The 16,047-nt window shown below is 51.3% G+C and overlaps 6 protein-coding genes across 6 annotated transcripts; 5 read left to right on the top strand and 1 right to left on the bottom strand.

Annotated features, from left to right (window-relative positions):
• Positions 1 to 598: 598 nt before the first annotated feature.
• TRIVIDRAFT_214564 (uncharacterized protein) lies at positions 599 to 2,902 on the top strand (the record flags this gene model as incomplete). Its single annotated transcript, XM_014095525.1, has 4 exons — positions 599 to 758; positions 1,556 to 1,856; positions 1,923 to 2,602; positions 2,663 to 2,902. 4 exons carry the CDS (start codon positions 599 to 601, stop codon positions 2,719 to 2,721), a joined length of 1,200 nt encoding a protein of 399 aa, XP_013951000.1.
• Positions 2,903 to 3,424: 522 nt separating this feature from the next.
• On the top strand, positions 3,425 to 4,423 carry TRIVIDRAFT_41109 (uncharacterized protein; the record flags this gene model as incomplete). Its single annotated transcript, XM_014095524.1, has 3 exons — positions 3,425 to 3,512; positions 3,579 to 3,668; positions 3,720 to 4,423. 3 exons carry the CDS (start codon positions 3,425 to 3,427, stop codon positions 4,421 to 4,423), a joined length of 882 nt encoding a protein of 293 aa, XP_013950999.1.
• A 1,272-nt stretch (positions 4,424 to 5,695) lies between these two features.
• On the top strand, positions 5,696 to 9,241 carry TRIVIDRAFT_132407 (uncharacterized protein; the record flags this gene model as incomplete). Its single annotated transcript, XM_014095523.2, has 2 exons — positions 5,696 to 7,729; positions 7,823 to 9,241. Coding segments are annotated over 2 exons (3,453 nt in total), but the record flags the coding sequence as incomplete, so codon positions are not given.
• A 2,174-nt stretch (positions 9,242 to 11,415) lies between these two features.
• Positions 11,416 to 13,281, top strand: TRIVIDRAFT_232336 (uncharacterized protein; the record flags this gene model as incomplete). The annotated part of the gene is made up of 2 exons (XM_014095522.1): positions 11,416 to 11,893; positions 11,981 to 13,281. The coding sequence occupies 2 exons, from the start codon at positions 11,416 to 11,418 to the stop codon at positions 12,796 to 12,798; spliced, it is 1,296 nt and encodes a 431-aa protein (XP_013950997.1).
• Positions 13,282 to 13,612: 331 nt separating this feature from the next.
• Positions 13,613 to 14,161, bottom strand: TRIVIDRAFT_40425 (uncharacterized protein; the record flags this gene model as incomplete). The annotated part of the gene is made up of 2 exons (XM_014095521.1): positions 13,613 to 13,767; positions 13,882 to 14,161. 2 exons carry the CDS (start codon positions 14,159 to 14,161, stop codon positions 13,613 to 13,615), a joined length of 435 nt encoding a protein of 144 aa, XP_013950996.1.
• An 858-nt stretch (positions 14,162 to 15,019) lies between these two features.
• Positions 15,020 to 16,037, top strand: TRIVIDRAFT_40950 (uncharacterized protein; the record flags this gene model as incomplete). Its single annotated transcript, XM_014095520.1, has 2 exons — positions 15,020 to 15,065; positions 15,121 to 16,037. 2 exons carry the CDS (start codon positions 15,020 to 15,022, stop codon positions 16,035 to 16,037), a joined length of 963 nt encoding a protein of 320 aa, XP_013950995.1.
• Positions 16,038 to 16,047: the final 10 nt, after the last annotated feature.

Genomic DNA, 16,047 nt, shown 5'->3' with positions numbered 1-16,047 from the left:
GAGATACAAGAGCCAATCTGGGGCATCCAACTGCCAAGGTTCATTACTACCTCACCGCATAGCACTAAAATGATTTGCGCGAATGTGGAAACATTTTTACTGTCTTACTCGGTACTCCCACTCCCTACAGGCTACAGGTACTACGAGACATCGGATGGAATGCTCTTCAGCTCGAGCATGGGTCCGGTCTTGAAATCATTATCAGGCTTCGAAACTGCCAACGCAGCCTGACGTCATGCAAGACCCCCTAAAAATGATCAACTCCATATGCTCGATCTCGCAGCTGCTTTGTGTGCATCATGATGCTTCGTAAATCACTGCATGTCTCACAATGGATCGAATTGCCGTCGGGCCTACCAAGTAACACATGAATCGTACGCGTCACGATAAGCCTAAGCCTTGCTGAGGCGATGCCGTGCAACCGTCGTCCCGATTTCCGGCCAATCCTTCCGTGCTGTGCGTCTTCAAGTCGGTATCACCATCCGATCACCCGTCTTGGCCGCATAGAGTATACGTCAATGAAATCGATTGGCAGTGAATGCGTCCAAGGCATCATGCATCTGGCTATTCTTGGGTGCTGAGGATCGCCCTTTTGATGATGCATACGACCTGGTGTAGCTGTTCTCGTACTACTCAGCTGCTCCGCCTTCCAAGCGGGCATATACCTGCATTGCACCAATGCCTAGCTGTACTGCCCTGTTCTCCTATGTCAGTAGCAAACCCCGAATACTTAGCACTAATACCTCGCGTGCAGGATAGTAGGTATCCAGCCTGTTTCTTGCCCCGATCTCCCAAGATTAGACTCCCAGTTCTATTGATCTGCCGGTTAGGGTCAGATATTTGAGTCAGATATTTGACAGACTGTGCGTTGATCGAGTCTCCGTGACAACTCATTGACGTGGTGCTCCGTAATTTCTAGGCGGCTGCGGGATATTCGGGTTGCCGGATTCTCTCATTCACCCAGGTGCCCTCTTCTCATTTCCGTTAAATTGGACGCGATGATATTTTCCGATGCAATTTGGCGGTGTCAGATCATTGCAATGGCGGTTTTGTTGAACACGAAAGGTCACTTGATTAATGACAGGCAAAGCCGAGTCGGAGCATTACAAATTCACATCTCCTAAGCGATATTACAATGGGCTTCAGTCAACAATGACATTGTAGCGACATTGAAATGAGAAGGCCGCGATATGAAATTCGGTGCTGCAGGGTAGGCTCAGGGAATGGTTAGGCGTTGAACGCATGTACATCCCTCAGGTACTGCCCGTTGCTGGCTCACCTCCGGATACGGACCTTTACCAATCACACCATCACGTGCGACTAATCACCTTAAGCTTCATACCTCGTAAGCTCCGGTCTGGGCAGTGACAATCTCCTGATAGCATCGCAAAGGCCGTGGTCAGCGACCCGACAGGTCGTAGTTTGCTGTACATGGTTGGAATGCGCACATCACCCTCTCCAAAGTTGGCGACTTTCCTGACATCTCCATCGCGTCTGAAGCTCTTCGCTGGCCCGCCATGGCGGGGTCGATGCCAGAGACGCCTCGTCTCTGCAGCATCGCAATCGCCGTCGCATTATGGGAAATCGCCTTTTCGCTTTGAGACTGGCATCGGGCTCTTTGCAAAGCGGTCGCCTCGCCCGTTTCCGCCGCCCTTCCTGTCCCCCCCATCTGTATCCTTCTCAGACCCCCTAAGCACCCACCACCAGAGCCGGGACCGTCGAGGGCATGCCGTTGTGAATGGAGAACTCATTAAAGGACTTACGAATGGTGACGATGCCGTGTATGCTAGCGACTATTTCATATGTGCAAACGATGGCGTAGGCGCGTGGGCAGCTCGCCCCAGAGGTCATGCTGGGTAATATATCCCTCCCGTGACATGGAAACGCATGCTGTAGGAATTGCGCCCCTGACGGACAAGCAGGTTGTGGTCGCGACTGATATTGCACTTTTGGGCAACGGCCATCGAAGAAGAGTCGGCGCAGAGCCTATTCCAGCAAAAGGCCTACCAGCCCGACCCCATTGCGTCTCTGCAGACAGCATTCGAGCAAACCCAAGAAGCAACCGGGGCTCATGACTGGCAGGGAACAACAACAGCGTGCGGTGCTCAGCTCCACTACAGAATGGTGACGGATGCGGGACGCCAAGTTGCGACGCCGGTTCTCTATGCGACCAACCTGGGTGATTGCCAAATCCTCGTTCTCCGCCCCCGAGATCAAGGAGTCATATTCAAAACCACAGAACAGTGGCACTGGTTTGACTGTCCGCGCCAGCTCGGCACAAACAGCCCCGATACCCCAAGGAAGAATGCCGTGGTTGACGTGATCGACTTGGAAGAGGGTGATGTGGTACTTGCAATGAGTGATGGGGTCATTGACAACCTCTGGGGACACGAAATCGCGACTCGAGTGTTTCAAAGTATAAAAGAGTGGGAGGCTGGGAAAGGCGCTGATGGAGAGGCAGATCGAACAGGCGGCCGTAACGGCGGGATGGCTGTTGCAGCCCAGGACCTAGTAGCGGCAGCCAAAGTGATAGCTCTCGATCCATACGCAGAGAGCCCATTCATGGAACATGCCATAGAGGAGGGGTTGGCCAGCGAAGGAGGTTTGTCTATTCTCACTCACGACGTATATGTGTGACGCGTGCTTAACTCATTGTTGACAGGGAAATTGGATGATATTAGTGTCGTTGCCGCATTATGCGTTAGAGACACGGAACGGTAATACTAAAGATTTAGACGGTGCCTGGTGGTTATACATCGATGGTGTCTTGTCTTTGGAATCAGGGGTGAGTGATTGTCTTTTGCAACATGGGCTTGAGTTTAATGACTATAATGGGTCTGGTTTTTGTAGATATGCGAAGAAGTTCAATCACATAACTGTAGCAATACTAGGTTAATGTTTTAAGAAATTGATCCAAATCCAAATTCCAGATTGTTGAAAAACATTAGCCTCTGAGTTGGACGAACTTGATTTACGATTTGAAGGGTTATCTAGCATCCCAAGCGTCGTAGGTCTTTACTTAGGTAGAGACACGGTTTCTCAAGCCTCCATTATTATCACTATTTTCTGCTATTATCAATATATTCCTCTAATATATGTTATTATCACTACTGACGTAGCTTTCAATTTGAGATATGGGATGCTGGATGGCCGAGTTGGGGTGTTGTCTGGATTGGGATGATATAGATATTAGAAGGTACTCCGTACCTCTCTAGGCCAGCGCTGGAGCGGGTCGCAGTGCCAGCGGCCCCACCTTTATGAACCTGCAATTCTTTATCGCACGTGCTCCACTGTAAAGCGATAAGAAATTTATTTCAAGCTTGATCTGAGCTTGGATGGAATTTCGTTACAACAGCGACGACTGGTTTTTTTCAGCCCCAATTCGTGGAAATCTTTCCAAGTCGACCCAAGACAAGAAGACAAAATGAGAGGAAAACGGTCAAAGCAATACCGCAAGCTCATGGAGCAATTCTCCATGACGTTTGGCTTTCGCGAACCATACCAGATCCTAGGTTCGTCTGCATGATGGCTGGAAAAATGCTGCGTGATGGCCGCAACTGACAGTTTTGCAATCATAGTGGACGCAGAAATGATCAAGGATGCGAATCGATGTACTATGGATTTGGCGGCCAGGTTACAGAGCACAGTTCACGGCAAAGTGAAGCCACGTGAGTTCTGCATCATCGATACTCAAGGCCGCTTCTTACAATGTTCTTTAGTGATTACCCAATGCGAAATCCGAAAACTCTACGCAGACAAAGACCAGCCTGGAGGAAATGCGGCAATTGAATTGGCGAAGACATTCGAGCGAAGACGCTGCGGCCACCACCCTGACGAGTACCCCAAACCTCTCGAGACGATAGAGTGCATGCGGTCTGTTGTGGACCCCAAGTCAACAGGCGAGAATAAGCACCGCTACGTCGTCGCAAGCCAAAGTCTGGATGTCCGGAGAATGCTGCGCGCGATCAGAGGAGTGCCGCTGATATACATTAAGCGGAGTGTCATGATCCTGGAACCCATGGCAGATGAGAGCGTGCAAATCCGAGAGCGAGAGGAGAAGCGGAAGTTTAGAGCAGAGCTTAAGAATACGTTGGGTAAGAGGAAACGCGAGGAAAAGGAAGAACGGAATGGGGACGATGGCGAAGGTGATGATGATGGAAGCGAAAGCGATAACGAGAAAGCCACCCAAGCATCTACGTCGGAGAAGAAACCCAAAAAGAACAGAGGCATCAAAGGGGCAAATCCTTTGTCCATGAAGAAGAAGAAGCCTCAGCAACTACCGAAGAAAGAGGCTGGAAAGAAGCCAGAGGCTGTATCAGATGCACCGGCCAAACGGAAGCGAAGGAAGAAGACCAAGTCGGAGAATGGGGCAGAGCCTAGCGCGCAAGAGCCGGCTCCGAGCAATGCCGGGGAGGAGAACTAACATGTGAATTCCATGAGAAGCGTGACAATGCGGACCGGATTCGCTATAGGCGGTACCTCATCGAGGGCAATTGGACGGTGTCTCTGGTGTTGGAAAGGGGTTATAATACTATGATATTCCGGAGTACAGGTAGAAGCGATTGTAAACATTACTATATGAGGGTATTGCGCGCGATTGGGAGCAGTCCAGTGACGGTTGCGGATGTCTCTCTTGAGGGTGTTATACTGCTTTTGCAGAGGGAGAAAGGCATGGAATGTAGCCTGTGATTTACGTGCTGCTTGAAGGCTGAAACATCTCAAACCGGCAAAGCAGAGGATGCCAAGCCGCGTTCACAATGATTGCCCTTGAAACAACAAACATAGAATTTGGCAGAACATCTACTAGGTACCTATTATGCGCATAGATTGCGTTTGGCTATGTTCATGCCTGTAGTGTACACTGAGCCAGAAAATTGAATGACAAATTAAGAACCCTGAAGCTCACTGTATTTTCAAGTGTCTTCTTCTTCTTCTTTTTTAATATGTACCCAGCCTCTCCCTCGCTCGTGCTGGAGGTAGTTTTAGCTTAATACGAGCCAAGTACAAGTGCACGCATGGGGCAGTGCGTGTATGGGATCCTGTCAGATTATTCTGTCTTGAGCCTCGTTCGATCGTGATAAGATAGCCTTTATATAATCCCCGTCGTCTTACGACAACACTAAGCAGCATCCCCTCCATGCCCAGACAAAATACGAATGCGAGTCACTGCCACTCTGGAAATTGCATCACCAACGACACTGGAGGATTTATGCCGACTTTTTCAGTCCGAAACATCAAAGCCTTTCCCCTGAACTGCTCTTCTCGTCGTCTTCTCCCAACCCGGCTGAGACAGGGCCCAAACACCTTGTCCGTTGGGTGGCAGTGAACGCCGGATTTGCAGCCCGAAAGCAGCACCGTGTCTCCCTCCCGCTAGCCGGGGGCCGCTAAATTTAATTTAACGACGTAACCACCACCTTGCGACACCGCCCTCTTTACGGCCTCCAGCTTCGTCGGCACAAGAAGAAATACAAGAGATACGACCGTTTCTTCTCTTCCTCGGAGCCTCGATTCTCCACCACCGCCGTCACGTCCCATCCATGCCCGCGCGTGCCAACCAGGTGGATGTGGACGTGATCTTCAACCCCTCCTCACACATCTTGGGGCTGTGACAATGGCTGGCAAGGATGCAGAGCCCAACACGGCCGCCGGCAATGCGACCGCAGCGCCACAGACGAGCACAGCGCCAACTGCCGTGGTCGAGGTCGATGATTTTGGACTGCCCTTGAAGCGGTTCATCGCACCGGCGGCGGAACCCCCGGACTCGGACGCACAAGATGCGACAAACGATGCAAATACGAGCAACGAGACGCAGGATGGACGGCACGAATCCAAAGAAGAACGTCAAAAGACAACAGAAGCTGCAGGAAGCAAGAATGGGCGCACATCGGGCAGCGATTCTGAGGACACCGGTCCCAAGGGGGTTCAGCCAACACGAGAGAATATATCTACAGCTGCCTCGCCAATACAGCAGCAGGAATCCAAGACAGAGACAGAGACAAGCCGCAATGAACCCTTGAGTCCGCCGGCAAATAATAGCCCGTGGTCTCCCACATCCCCATCTTCGACTAAGGGAACTCGTGCGATTGAAGCACCTTCCACCCCAAAGACCCCAAAGACCCCAAATAGGGGTGTCCAGCCGAGCGAAAAGTTCCTCCAACCGAAAACCCCAGAACAATTCAGCCAGACACAGAGACGAGATCGAAGCTTCTCCAGCCCTGCGAGTAATAACGGCGTCTCGGAATACTCGCATCAGCATGTCCTGCAGCGCCAAGAGGAAAAGGAGGAGAAAAAAGAGGACGACGATGGCGGCTGGCAGGAGATGCCATCTTATGCCAGGTATGACATGTATGACGACGACGACCGTTTAATCGCCAGGGAGCATGATGCAGATGAAGATGAGACATATGGCTATGCGGGACTGGGTGGTGCCGGAAAGGGATATACACGAGTTATTATGGATGAAGATGCCGAGTCGGCAACGAGCATGGACGAACACACGCAGTATCTATTCAAGAACCCCAACGGGACCTCCATAGGCGAAGATGACGAGGCTAGAGACGCCGTGTCTCAGATGCAGGCTACCAAGGACCTCCTCACCGAGGGACAGAGGATTGCATACGTCGGCGTTGTCCGCTTGGAAATCGTGAACATGGTCAAAGAAGCCGAAAAACTGCAAGTCACCGCGAAGTCTGCCAAGAAGCAGGTCGTCATGGGTGCTGAAGCAGTTAAGATGTGGGGTCAGAAGATGATGATTCGGGTCTACGCTCACATGGACATCAGTGATGCGGAGCAGATCATGATTGAACAGCTAGCAGATCACGGCGTCATGGCACAGGATCTCACGCCGGCCCTTCTTGCCAATTCCCGAGTTCAGAATCCCATGGCTGAAGAGAAGAAGCTGGGGACTCCCAGGTCTAGCCGTTACCCGCCGCCGTACGAAGAGGAAAAGCCTGCTGAGATGCCGCCCCCCTACGAGACACACAGTGGCGAGGAGTTGCCCGAGGTCAAGACGCCATCGCAGATGCCGACAACGGAGAAGATTGATATTGACCTGCGATGGACGGTGCTCTGCGACTTGTTCCTGATACTTATCGCAGACTCAGTATACGATGCCCGTTCGAGAACCCTGCTGGAACGGGTTGGCAAGAGCTTAGATATCACATGGATAGATATTTGCAAGTTCGAAAAGAAGGTTACAGATGCATTGGAGATGCAGCAAGCAGCTGAGAAGGAAAACTGGAACGAAGAAGAACACATGGAAAACCGGAGAAAGATGGCCTTGAAGAAGAGATACATTATGATGGGCCTCGCCACCGTGGGCGGTGGCCTTGTCATTGGGCTTTCAGCTGGTCTGCTTGCCCCTGTCATCGGAGCGGGCTTGGCCGCTGGTTTCACGACCATTGGTGTTACGGGCACAAGCAGTTTCTTGGCCGGAGCGGGAGGAGCCGCCATCATCACCTCCAGCGCAGCGGCCTCAGGAGGTATCATTGGTGGCAAGGCTGCCGGTCGCCGAACCGGCGCTGTCAAGACCTTTGAGTACCGACCTCTCCACAATAACAAGCGTGTCAATCTCATTGTCACGGTGTCGGGCTGGTTGACGGGAAAAGTTGACGACGTCCGCTTGCCGTTTAGCACGGTTGACCCCATCATGGGCGACATCTACTCAGTGTTGTGGGAACCAGAAATGCTCCGGAGTATGGGTGACACCATCAACATTCTGGCTACCGAGGTAAGCTTAATATTTGGGATCTTGCTTGGGATTTCTACTGCGGTGACTAATATGACGAAACCTCTTCTTTAGGCGCTTACTCAAGGTCTGCAGCAAGTTCTGGGCAGCACCATTCTTGTCAGTCTGATGGCTGCCATTCAGCTGCCTGTGGTCCTGACTAAACTTTCCTACCTCATCGACAACCCCTGGGCGGTGTCTCTAGATCGTGCAACGTCGGCAGGTCTTATTCTGGCCGACTCGCTCATAGAACGTAGCTTGGGCACGCGGCCCATCACCCTTGTTGGATATTCGCTTGGCGCCCGAGTCATCTTCTCTTGCCTGAAAGAGTTGGCGAAGAAGGGCGCGTTTGGGCTCGTCCAAAATGTATACATGTTTGGCTCGCCCATTGTTGCCAACCGAGATGATTTTCTCAAGGCCCGATCCGTGGTTTCCGGCCGCTTCGTAAATGGATATAACCGAAATGACTGGATTCTCGGCTATCTTTTCCGACTGACCAACGGCGGCATCAGACGAGTCGCCGGTTTGGGCTCTCTGGACGATTGCCCGTGGATAGAAAGCGTTGATGTGACGGACCTTGTGGCTGGTCATATGGAGTACCGTAAGGCTATGCCTTCGCTTCTCACGAGATGCGGATGGATCGTCACTAGCGAAGAGTTTTCCGAAATTGAAGACCCTGACCCAGATGACCATCAAGGGCGACAACGAGAGCTTATAAACGAAATCGAAGAGGCACGTAGAGAACTAGAGAGAGAGGGCAGAGCGGGCAAGAGAACAAGCAAGTTTGGATTGTTTGGGCGACGCAACAAGGCGGAGCGACAGGAGTGGGAGATTTACGAAGATTCGGGCAAAGATTCCCCCAAGCCTGGGAAGAAAGTTGAGGACAAGGATGGCAACAACTATGGTGTGCTGTTCGACATTGATGCTATCCGGGCTGAATTGGCTAAAGAGGCTGAGAATGATGGCAACGAAGAGATACAGGTCAAAGAGATTAAGTCGACGCTCCCACCGATGAAGCTCGACTATTCGCCGGTATCATCGCCCCAGACGCCGGCCCGGGGAGCGAATTTAGAACCCCACCGGGATTCGTGGCAGACGTCAAAGAGTGCGGAAGTGCTGCCGATGCGGTTTTCAAACGGCGGCTACAGTCCCCGGGATCAACCTGCTACTACGGCGGGCACTCCTACGACCCGCCCTTCGCCGTCGCCGTACCTCTACGAACCTAGTCACCACGAAGACGAGATTCAAATGACGTTTGATACGTCTTTCCAGGAGTCTCCGCGCCGACATTCTACCTTTGACGGGGGATCTAGCGCATTTGACAGAGGATCTAGCACATTTGGCGGAGGATCCAGCGCATTTGACAAAGGATCTAGCACATTTGACGGAGGATCTAGCAGGCCGGAGATTAAGACGTCCAGCACGGTGCCAAACGTTACGCTGGCTGACCCATGGAACGATCCCGACGACGATGACTTTGGCAAAGAGCAGGAGATTTCCATGACATTCGCGTAAAGACCGACCCAAATTTTGTCTTTTTGTCTTTTTTGTTCTCCTTTGCTTGCATTATCTCTGCACATAATATTGGAGTTGGGTAACGTTTTTCACCTGTTTGACTCGGCCGTCAACTCTTGCCCTTCTTTTGCCAGATATCTGGGGTTTAATTGAATGGATGGATGGGATGTTTTTTTTTTCTGATGAACTTTGATGTTATGTATAGGAGGGGCCTGTTTATGTTACATTACCAGTGTTTGGGGGGGAATGATGTGTCGCATGTACGTTTGTGGCTGTACGAAATGGGCTGGGTGTATGGGATGTCTAGAGTAAAAGAATGAGAGAGAAGAGAGAAGAGTAGAAAAAGAGAAGAAATTTATTTAATAGAAGGAAGAATTTGTGTCACGTCCAGCTCAGGGATATGAAAATTGGCTATTTTACTTACCAGTGCGACTGTTTGTGTCTTGGTATGGCAGTGAGGGATGATTGATGCCGTGGCCTACACAAAGTCCATCGTTCGCCACCAAGTGCACTAATGCCCCTGTGCTACCTAGTACTATAAGTACTAATTCGTACTATTGGCGATGTCCTGTGAAATGCTCAGCTTGGTTTCAGCTTCTGGATCCCTGGAGCATCGTGTGGTTGAAACGGGCTATTCCCAAGCCACATGCAATAAATGCATTCGCTTGTGCCAATAGGTTTGGGCGTGGACGGGACTGTGGCCCATCGATGCTGGCTAGCCGCATGGACCTGGTGTTTGATGCTACTTTGTGCTTGTGTACCTAAGCAGACCTGGGATCAAGTACCCTTTAGCAGCACTACTTGCCTCTTGATACCTGAGGTTTCCATCTGCCCCCAGTAGCATCCACTTTCAACCGCCAGCTTCAACACCAACTTTCATCCCATCACAAGCAGTCAATCAATCAACCATCCCATCAATCATTCACTCAATACGCCTCTCTTCACGCAACAGCAAGGCAGATCCCAAGCCACTCTTTGACAGTCCACTAAAATCCCCCATGTCCGCCCTAGTCAGCCGCAGTGGAGACCTTCAGCCTCACCCGGCACTCCATAGGCTGTCTAAACAATACGCCACTCCGTTTATCCATTAATAAATCGGCCTACTATGGTATTGGCGCATGAGAACGACGGAATCCTGGTCCAATCCATCGGCAGCTTCTCTGGAGGGGGAGGGGCTTGGCCAGCATCCTTTGCTCGTCGGGTTGCAACCGCGTGTCGGCTTTCGCTCTGTCCCGTGTGTGGTCATGTATTGCTACTCGTACCTCCTATCTGGCTTTCCTGTGGTAGATGCGCGGGATTGTCTAAGTGCCGTACGGGAGCATCATTTCGCGAACAAGAGGCACAGACTGACAAAGACAGTAGATGCGGCTCGCACGACCCCGGCCACTCACCTGTCAGCATCGGTGCCGTCGTAAGCGACTGAACCCGATTCCATCTCCCATCTTACCTTGTGCCTATATATACATGCGGTGTACGGAGCCGACAAAGCGTGCCATTTTTAGACAGCCTCATGCAGCCCCATCCATCCGCCCAACTCAAACCCACTCTAACCCACTCGCCCATCACCATCTTTTTTTGGCCCTTTGTTCAGAATGGACGCCAAATGGACCAGGGTAGGGGTGGGAAGGTTTGATCTGGCGCTGCTCAGGCCAGCGCAACGCAACGCAACGCAGGCGGAACAAGGCAAAGGCAAAAAACCGGCAGAAGCGTTGGGCATGGGATGGCTTGCAGCGGAGACCTGTCGTGAGTGGTTGGAGAGAGGTAAACGAACTATGGAATCCTGCTGAAGCGAGAGGCAGGAATCGACAGGCCTGGCATCTACTAGTCCTGCGATTCTATACGCGGCCGCTATTCGCCCCGGTCTGACATCTCACATCTCGTGCGGCTTGCGCCTCTTTTTCGTTGTCGTGTCTGACGAGCCCACTAACACTGACTTACACCACCTCTCCCCCCTGTAGATTCTCTCTTTTCTCTCTTTTCTCTCTTTCTTCTTCTTCTTTCTTCTCCCCTTTTGCTCCCTTCCCGCTTTGCTCCTCGTTCCGAATATCTGGTTGTCGTGCCGTCGGATGCTGGTGTCAGGCACTACCTAGTTTGGGCAGTACTGCTACACCATTGAACCACAACTTGGAGACGCCGGTTTCACACTCGTTCAAAGCCTCCCCCAGCTGCTCCTCATGGCGGGCGTAGTCCCTGGAGGCGTCCAGACTTCCACCACCCTTTCAATATTGCCATCTGAAGGTGCCGATCCCAACCCTAATCCCAATTCCAATCCCGACAATGGCGCTGGCATCGGTAACGGCAACACCGGCACAAATAGCGAGGCTCAAAGCTCGCCAACGCCGACATCTCCAATGAACATTCTGCCGCCGAATTCTTCACCTACAAGCGTCTTCACTGCGCTCCCATTGCCTACGGTCATCATCTTCAACGACGCAGCCAACTTCGGGCCCAGACCTGACGGACGTGTTTTTTCCACCGATGGCCAGACCAAGCTCTTTTCATGGAAAATTGGCAACAGCACGACGACACCGTTAAATATTTTCTGGTACGGGAAACCCAATGCTTCAGAGGAGGCCTTCGATATATCCGTGGCAAAAACCATTGCCCGTGCCCAGTTCGGTAACTCCAGCCCCGGAAACGAGATTGTTAATCGTACGTTACACCACCCTCCGTTTACACCATATGGGAGTGCCGAGCTTTCATGACCAACTCGATGTCAATGCTAACAAAAAGCCCCAGTGAGCTTCTCAAACGCAACGCTCAACCTCACAGGCTCCGCATTAACTTCAGGCAACTGGTACAATAAGGATATGGTCATCAAAATCGATTGGAAAACAAAAAATGGAGAAATAGGCTTCTCCCAATCCGGCGTCTTCACCGTTTCGAATGGGACAGGCTTGGATGAGCCACTCTTTGAGAAAGAGGCGACCAACAACGACCAAGACCGGCGAGGTGGTGAGGCTGTAACCTCAACCAGTATACTGCCCCAACCCACCAACGGATCTTCTAACGGCAACGGTAACGGCATCGGAGGCGGCAGCAGTGGAGACAGCAGCAGGGCAACTGGTGGCGGCCTGAGTACAGGCGCCAAAGCTGGCATCGCCGTGGCGTGCTCTATCGTTGGCATCGCCCTCATCGGCGGCCTCGTGTGGTTCCTCCTTCGCCGCCGGCGGAGACGCCATTTCGACCAGGGCTACAATGCTGCCGGCCAGACTACCAACTCCTTCATCGCCACCAAGGAAGTTCAGGCTTCAGTCGCCGAGTCGCCCATCGTCTCTCCCTTTTCTGACCACGGCGACCGAGCCCGTTCCGGTTCCACCAATGCAATGGTACCTCTTCAGCCGGCTGCTGCAGGAACGACGGCAGCCGCGCGGGCTGCTACTCACGATGATGAGACGGAGCGTCCAGACACTGCTGGGTCGGGCAACAACAACATGTCACGCAACATTGCTCATCTCGTTGAGGAGGGCATGACAGAGGCCGATATCCTGCGACTGGAAGAGGAAGAGCGACATCTAGACGCTGAGATTGAGCGTGCAGCTCGAAGAAATACCTGACCCTCATCATGTGCAAGTATAAAATATGCTTCTCCGCCTCTGCCAAAGAAGGGAAAGTTTAATAAGCTTTGGAAGGCTGTCGGTTTTCTTCTTGTTTCCTCTTTTCCGTTTGGGAATCCCGGGGAGACCGGATATGTTTGGCTTCCGTGCCGCCTTTCTCTGTGAAGCTCGTAATTTCTTTATATCATGTTTGTGTGACGATTTGGATACCATGTACAAAGCAAAGGACGTTACGACTCATGATATGATATCGATCCTTTGACGGCATCTTTATTGTCCTCTTTCACCTTTGCTGAGATGACTGGAAATGAACTCGACGATCTAAAGATATCAATTGGTTTCCTCTTGCAGGCATCTCATTCTTTTTTTAATCTCGAATTGTATATATATATACCCTCTGCGCATGTTTAGTAGCTTCATAGTAGCACGAGGGCGCCACTCGCTGTAAATTCTAATAGAGAAACAAGAAAATGCTAAGACCTCATTCTTTGGTGCATTCGTGTTAAATCCCGTGCGAGAGCTGTGGAAAGCAACGAGCGAGGGCTGGACTGACCAAAACATCAAAAATTCACTCTAATCAGGTCCCAAGAAGAAAACCATGACAACTCCTTTAGGAAAATACAACTCCGCATAATCCCCTCCGGTAGTGTACACTGAGGCAGTTCTGGCCGCCCGCTCGCTTCAAAACTTGTTCGAACCAATAACCCGTGCCACGCAAGTTTTTGTTTTTCATAGTTTCATCATCAACAAGAAAAGAGAAGAAGAAAACAATATGCCGCTCCTGCACACACATACACTTTTCTCAATCTCTTGGTTACGATCTGAACATGCGGCTGACAAAGTTGCTCGCGATGCTGGTCGCCAAGTTGGTCGACCCAAAGGCTCCACCGGCGAAATTCGATGCCTGGCTGAACTTGTCGCATCGGGAGAAAGCCAGCGTGTTGATGATAGTAAGAGCCAACGCAATAGCTAAAGAAAAAAACAATCAATGTAAGCAATTTTCCTCTTTTCTTTTGATCTTAAACCAAACATCCACGCCAAAGAAGAGAGAGAGAGAGAGAGAGAGAGATCGAAAAAACTCACCAACAAGAGGCAGCCACAGGAACTGCAGCCGTATGATTGCGAGAATGGCCATGAGGATCCACCACACGGGCTGGATGTACAGCGCCAGCCAGAAGAAGCGGCTGTCCGTCGCGTTGATCTGCCGCGTGCCCGGCTCCAGGCTCTCAAACACCCACTGCGACTCGCCCGTCGAAGGGTCGACCTCGTTCCACCACCGCAGGCCGACCAGCCGCCGGCCCGCAATGTTCTTGAGGTAGTAGAAGTCGCCGGCCAGCAACAAGATTGTAATGATGAAGATCATGATCCTGTTTTTCTTTTGCGTTAGTCGTTGCAACCAAAAAAAAAAAAACAACAACCAAGGGGGAGGTGTGTGTTCGCCCAGGACTATATACGCACATGCTCTTAATGACCCATAATCCCAGGAAGTAGATAAGCACGCTCGCTACACAATCCCCAATCCGTCAGCCTCTCCAACCACAAAAAAGCACAAATCTCCATCTCTATGCGACCAAGAAATGTTCGGGGGCGCTACCGACATATTCGAAAGCCCAGAAACGTGAGCAACGTAATCGGGTGGGAGCTGAGCCGCCAACTCAGCGATCCCTGTGCAGGCTGCGCGACCTCTTCCATGGCAGCAGCAAAGGGCAGCGTCACAAGTCTTTGTTGCGATGTTTCGATTTGTCGCGGGCAGAAAAAGGGGGGAGAGAGATTCGGGGTTTTGCGTCAAGGTTCGGTTTCGCGGAGAGCGTTCTCGATGTAGATTGTCGTCATCAGAAGAGACAAGACTGGGAAGCTTCGCGATCAAGCTACCGTAGCTCATCAGGGATGGAGCTATGATGTTCCGGCAAAGGTGGGGTTGTCGGGTGTGGTATTCGGCTATTATTCGTGCGACAGCTGCTGACCAGCGCGCGGGCATTCGGCTACTTGACTTGATAGTGCGCGACATACATAAAGAGACACCTCCAAACATGTATTGATATTCATTTAACAAGTCCTGGATGCTGACAACCGACTTCATATATCCATGATATTCTCTCCTCGTGTGTATCTAGCAATCGCCAACTCCAGCTGACTGAATGCACTGCCAAATGACATACCCTAATCCATCTACCTTACTCTAAAGCATCTCCACAGTCCCATATAACCTCCGTTTGGCATCATGGCCGCACGAGCTTCTTCTATTCTTCGCCGCTCCTTGCTCTATGGTTGTTTTTCACATCGTCTTTGAAAAAAAGATGCTCAACTGATATCGACTCATAGTTCCCGCGTCTTCTCAGAAGATGCTCTCCAAGTCTCTGGCCTTGACGACGGACAATGTCACATACGACTTGGAGGATTCTGTGACTCCCTCTCAGAAGGGAAATGCTCGAAGCCAGTTGAAAGAGCACATCTCCAACCTCAAGTCGCGTCCTTCTACTATTTCAGAGCTTGCTGTTCGAATAAATGCGGTCTCCACCCCGTTTGCACTTGATGATCTAACCACACTGTCATCTGCGGATCAGATTGACGCCATTGTTGTGCCCAAAGTCAATTCGGCAGCCGACCTGACCTTTGTCACTGATGTACTGCGACATGTCTCTCCAGAACGCCATCATGATGACTCAACAAACCCAATCAAGATTATAGCGCTCATTGAATCCGCCCAAGCAGTCATGGACCTTTCTTCCATATGCAAAGCCTCCCCCTTCCTCAGTGGCTTGATATTTGCAGCCGAGGACTTTGCGCTTGACCTTTCGATAACAAGGACGCCTTCTCTAACAGAGTTCCTCTATGCACGGTCAGCTATTGTTACTGCAGCTCGAGCACATAATCTTCCAAGCGCCATTGATCTGGTTTGTACTTCCTATCGAGGTGACGATGGACTCCGGACACTGGAAGAGGAATGCCAAGGCGGAAAAGCCATGGGTTTCAACGGCAAACAGTGCATACATCCCGGGCAGCTAGATACTGTCCAGAGAATGTTTGCTCCAGACATAAAAGATGTGGAGTGGGCTGTCCGTGTCACCATTGCCGACGAAAAGGCCGCAGCTGCCGGACGTGGTGCGTGGACTCTTGACGGGAAGATGATCGATGCTCCAGTGGTTGGGAAAGCACATGCAATAACTGCCAAAGCAGAGCAATGTGGAATTCGCGTGCAGGATCTAAGAGCAAAATGGAAGGATCAAGAGCCAGAGTAGTAATTTCATA

This window comes from Trichoderma virens (assembly GCF_000170995.1).
Source record: "Trichoderma virens Gv29-8 chromosome Unknown TRIVIscaffold_90, whole genome shotgun sequence".
NCBI lineage: Eukaryota > Fungi > Ascomycota > Sordariomycetes > Hypocreales > Hypocreaceae > Trichoderma > Trichoderma virens.
The sequence above is the reverse complement of the archived record's forward strand: the minus strand, read 5'-3'. Positions and strand labels throughout refer to the sequence as shown.